Raw genomic sequence first — 4,720 nt, forward strand, 5'->3', positions numbered from 1 at the left:
GGGGGTCGCTATTTTTATTACCCTGCCAATGAAGGTGTTTTAGCAATAAAGTGCGAGTTTTCTTATTGTCGATCGTCTTCCTGTATTTTCCTGTAGCCTACTGTCTTTTTTCCTGTATAGCTGGATTCGAGGCGTAAAGGGAAAAGGTTATTATGAGATATCTTTAACTTGCATTTCATTTGCCATCAGGGAGCAGGATTACTTTTACCACTTATAGCACTTATAGAATTTTCGGATTTTGAGATTTGTCAGCTGCTGAAATAAATATTAGCAGGGGTAAACACATCACCATGCGCTGCTGCTCCTAGTTATCTGTAAGAGTAATGAAAAGAGAAATAATTGCAGGCCCACTGTGAGCACGAAGTGATCAGTGTAAATAGGACATGTCACATTACACGGAGACGACAGCATTTGCTCTGGGTCAGATGCTGGACCCCGGCAAAGTTAAGAATCGGGGCTTTTCTGTTGAGCTGCTGCTGGCCTTGATTTTGACAAAGTTTGACAACCTCTTGACTTCGGCACACAAAATCTTGATTAATGAAGGCTGGACGGTGCAGAGGATCAGGGGACGCTCCAACTTTACAAGGAGCTGTTCTTGGAGTTCTTGGATCTTGGAGTGGGAAAGAAAATAGTTCAGGATTCGCAATAAACAACACAGTATGACACTTTCCTCTCCATGTTTTTAAAACTCTCCGTTAAAATGGGGGAAATCATTTCATTCAGATTTGGGATTTTCCCAGTTTGTTTTTCAACTTTTCTTGGAAGAAATGGTATCAGAAACTTTATTTTGAAATCTTCTGGTCACAAAGTCATAAAGCTGCAATGCCTGCAGGTGGAATTCATCTTAAATAGTTTAGATGCTTTCAATGATTTCAGGAACAATAAGAGTAGATTCTTATAATGCATACTAATTTTATCATTTCTTAGTAATGATGTGATCTATTTTTGTCCTTCTTTAAGCCCATGATGGGGTTCGAACGCTGCTGGGCATAATTTTATTCCTTTACGGAATGACATGTTATGCAGTTTTGATTTTATGCTTTATGTTAAAATAAACTTCTGTTCAGTCATCATGTGAAGGTGACAGCTAGTTGTAACTTTTCCAGCCTGAGGAATTTTTTTTTTTTTTTTTTTTTTTTTTTTTGCATTTTTGACCCTTGAATCTTTTTTGGGTTACTTGGTCAGAATAATTGTGGAGATGTCACTTTAGGTTTGGGGAACTCATGATGACTCGTGTTTTTTTTTACACATTATATAAATTAAACAATCCAAAAGTATATGATTAATAATGACAACAGGCTATAATTTACAATTACGTTCGCATTCACAGTTCTTATGTTTCTGTTTAATCATGCAGTTCTCTTATGCATATGTTCATTATTTCTTTTTTATGTTGCAGGAAATTATAAGAACCACAAGCTGACGCACAGTGGGGAGAAGCAGTACAAGTGCTCCATCTGCAACAAGGCCTTCCACCAGATCTACAACCTGACTTTCCACATGCACACGCACAATGACAAGAAGCCCTTCACCTGTGCCACCTGCGGCAAGGGCTTCTGTCGCAACTTTGACCTGAAAAAACACATCAGGAAGCTGCATGACAGCAGCTTCTCAGCGGCCACAGAGGCCTCCAGAGAGCTGCAGAGTTGAGCGGCAATGGTAATTCCCCACAACACTTTTTAACACTCAACCCTGGACTGTGAAGACTCAAAAACTGGCTTATGTATTGTGTGAACTGTATATGAAAGTCCCAAGAGAAGGTGGGATACTCGAATAAAACTGGACATTATCCCTTTGCGGTAACACAATAAACTTTAGGATCCTGTCCAAGTGTTCCAGCAGTGACACTGTAGAGAATGAAGAGAGCGGAAAGTACAACCGATCAACACTTAGCACTGGGTCCCATATTATAGGAATATTACAGGGTTTTCTTTTCTGTACAGCTTGAATTTCTTCCTGCATTGTCACTGACAAGCATCAGACATTGGAAAAAATCATCTGTCTCCATGATGGAACTGTAAATAATAAGTAATGGAAATAATAATAATAATAATAATAAAATGTTATTTAAATGTGAATTGTCTGTGGAGCTCATTGCCATGCTGTGAATTCCACAGAAGAAAATTGTTAAGGTGAATAAATGAGTTGTAACTTATAATGAAACCTGAATATTTGATCCATGTTGTTTCCATTTTTCAAGGCATTTGAAAATAAACCTGAATAATATGATGAAAGTTGTACTGACTAAGTTTAGAAACATTTTGTTAGGTGTGGGTTTTAGCTGGCTGGTGCAACATATGACAACATTTTAGAAAACATAAAAACACAAAAATGGAGAAGATAAACACGTCAGGAAATAAAAAATACAGTTGAAATCCACAAAACAGAAAATACAGCAACATTTTTGTGAATTGTTTTATGTTGTTTCCGTAGTCCTATATTGTGTTTCTGTCCTAATTCATTCATTTATTAGGTTTGTTGCTGTGTTTTGAATCACATTTGCGCTTTAAGCTTCAAAATGTCACTTTTGTTTAAATACATATTTAAAAGATATCTTTGTCAGATGAATGACAGTATCAGGTAAGCTGATTGGCCTACACTGTTAAGACGTGTAGAATCATATTACTGTGCTAAACTTTGTGGATGTTTTATTTTGAAGGGTCTGGCTCCATTGTATGCTCTGCGGCTACTTTGCTTCAACATTTATTGACAGACACTTTCTTAATAATGCAGCATTTACACTTGACTCCGGCGTAATGATCAGAGATAACACGGGCCCTTGAAAGCGAATTACATTAACCAGCTAAACGGCCTCGGGAGGCCTGATTACGGCGGGGGCGCGGAGGGGGAATCAGGCCGCAGCTCCTCATCTGGGCCTCTGCGTTAATAGATCACAAGTTATTCTCCGCACGGCTCCTGGAACAATATTATTCCTGCACACATTCTGTCGGGAGCCAGATCCGTGCTCCCAAATGGCGCTCTTTCTATTAACAGCCAATTAGCACTCAGCCGGGCCGGCCAGGCCTGCAGAAGCCTGGCAGGGCTAATATTGCCACATGAATGCCTTGCTCACCTATTTCATCAGTCTGCATCAGACACAGGCACCGAAGTCTTGGAGCAAAATCTACCAAACTCTCAGCTTTAATAAAACATAGGAAAGGACTGGTTCTTCTATGATTAATAAACTTCTACAGCCTCCTGGAATAATAAAAGCCTTTGAAAAGTCAAACGGGCACAGCTGCATCTAAATTCAACCAATGGGAGATACTGTACAAGGTTTATACAGTTGTATTTCTCCTTCTTCACTTTGTTGCATACTTTAAAATACTTATTCTGTCAAAATAACGTCGTCCGTTGGATCAGGAGTCAAGTGTTATGACCACTTCCCTCAAAAGTCTGAATTGTATTTGCATCATATTTTCTATATTTATTTCACTGTTAAACTAAAATGTATCTTGTCTATCTGTTCAATTTCACTATGAACGCCAAAAAAGCGAAATGCAAAATGCCAAAACACAGCCTAAAAATAAATCTCTTTTCCCAATTGTCTGTCTCCACTATTCCTAGTATAAGTAATTGTGATAAAGAAATACAAATCTAATGTGTGGACTCGGTGGGAAAGCCTAACAATAGTGGCCCCCAAAGTGTCTGAATAAAAAGAAAATCCACAAGTAAAAACTACATGTAACTGTAGAACGAACGAGCACTCCCCCTCTGGTCGGTTAAAGCTCCAAATTCACAGAAAAATAGTTGACATGACCTCGGTGTCCTCAGCGGTAGCGGTACAAGCCCGTTCTTTTTTATTCATTCCCTGGAGCAAATCATCCATAAATCTGCGTCACTCAACGTTTGTTCGACAACACTGCCTAATGCATTTGCAGCACTGTGCACACTGCAGGAAGGGAGTGATATGATCCACACCAGTGTAAGGCGAGGAGTTCACTTTTATCCAAAGCAATGTGTGTGGTGAGAAACAGTGAGCACGGAGCAGCTGTGCGTGTGTGCGCACACAAGACTACAGGCTGCGGGACTTGAACAACAAGGTCGAGCAGTAAACAACCTAAAGGCAAGAAGGTTGCCCTTTTCTCTGCACTTTTTTCCTCCATCTCTCCAACATCTGAGCAACCGCCTCAACATCCACAAACACTTTAATTGACAAATGGGAGCTTTAATTAAGGCGCGCCTACGAGGAGTAGATTATAGGTGGGGGACGAGAGGGAGCGTGAGAGCGGGAGCGCGCATTAATCAACTGTCAACTACATGAGGACATCTTTCTGTGGCTCCCCTCTGCCACCGGGGGATCACGGGGGATTCAAGCAATTTACGTGCCACAAAGGAGCTCGTTTGAGACAGGAAGATAAGAAAGGAGAGAGGCGGACTTTTTGTCTGGCCGCTTGAATTGATTGTAAATGGGAGATTAGCGGGGAAGCTTCAGCAGCGGCCCGTAAGTGCCCGATCGAGGAGGACGAAGAGAAAAGGACCAATTAAGTCTACCAAATGTTAACTTACATCAGTTTCCCCTCAGTTTAGCCCACATGAAATTCCAATTTAAGTGTCCCGCTCTAGCAGCTTTAGAAGTGGATGGAGGGGTGGCAGATTGTGTCACTATAATAGCCAACGTTCCCAACATCTGATAACGTTACCGACAGCCTGAGCCATGGGCCATTTGAATAGAGATAGAAGCATTTTATTTAACAACACTAAAGCCTTGTACAGATCG

At 40.6% G+C, this 4,720-nt stretch overlaps 1 protein-coding gene across 1 annotated transcript in view; it reads left to right on the forward strand.

Annotated features, from left to right (window-relative positions):
• The window catches only part of LOC109973943 (fez family zinc finger protein 2-like), a 5,054-nt gene extending 2,763 nt beyond the window's left edge, over window positions 1-2,291 (forward strand). Inside the window, 1 exon segment of the mRNA XM_020623849.1 lies at window positions 1,400-2,291. Coding sequence (XP_020479505.1) covers window positions 1,400-1,650 — 251 coding nt within the window. The 3' untranslated portion in view covers window positions 1,651-2,291.
• The last annotated feature ends 2,429 nt before the right edge of the window (window positions 2,292-4,720 follow it).

Source organism: Monopterus albus, unplaced genomic scaffold (assembly GCF_001952655.1).
Source record: "Monopterus albus unplaced genomic scaffold, M_albus_1.0 scaffold312.1, whole genome shotgun sequence".
In the NCBI taxonomy this organism is placed as follows: domain Eukaryota; kingdom Metazoa; phylum Chordata; class Actinopteri; order Synbranchiformes; family Synbranchidae; genus Monopterus; species Monopterus albus.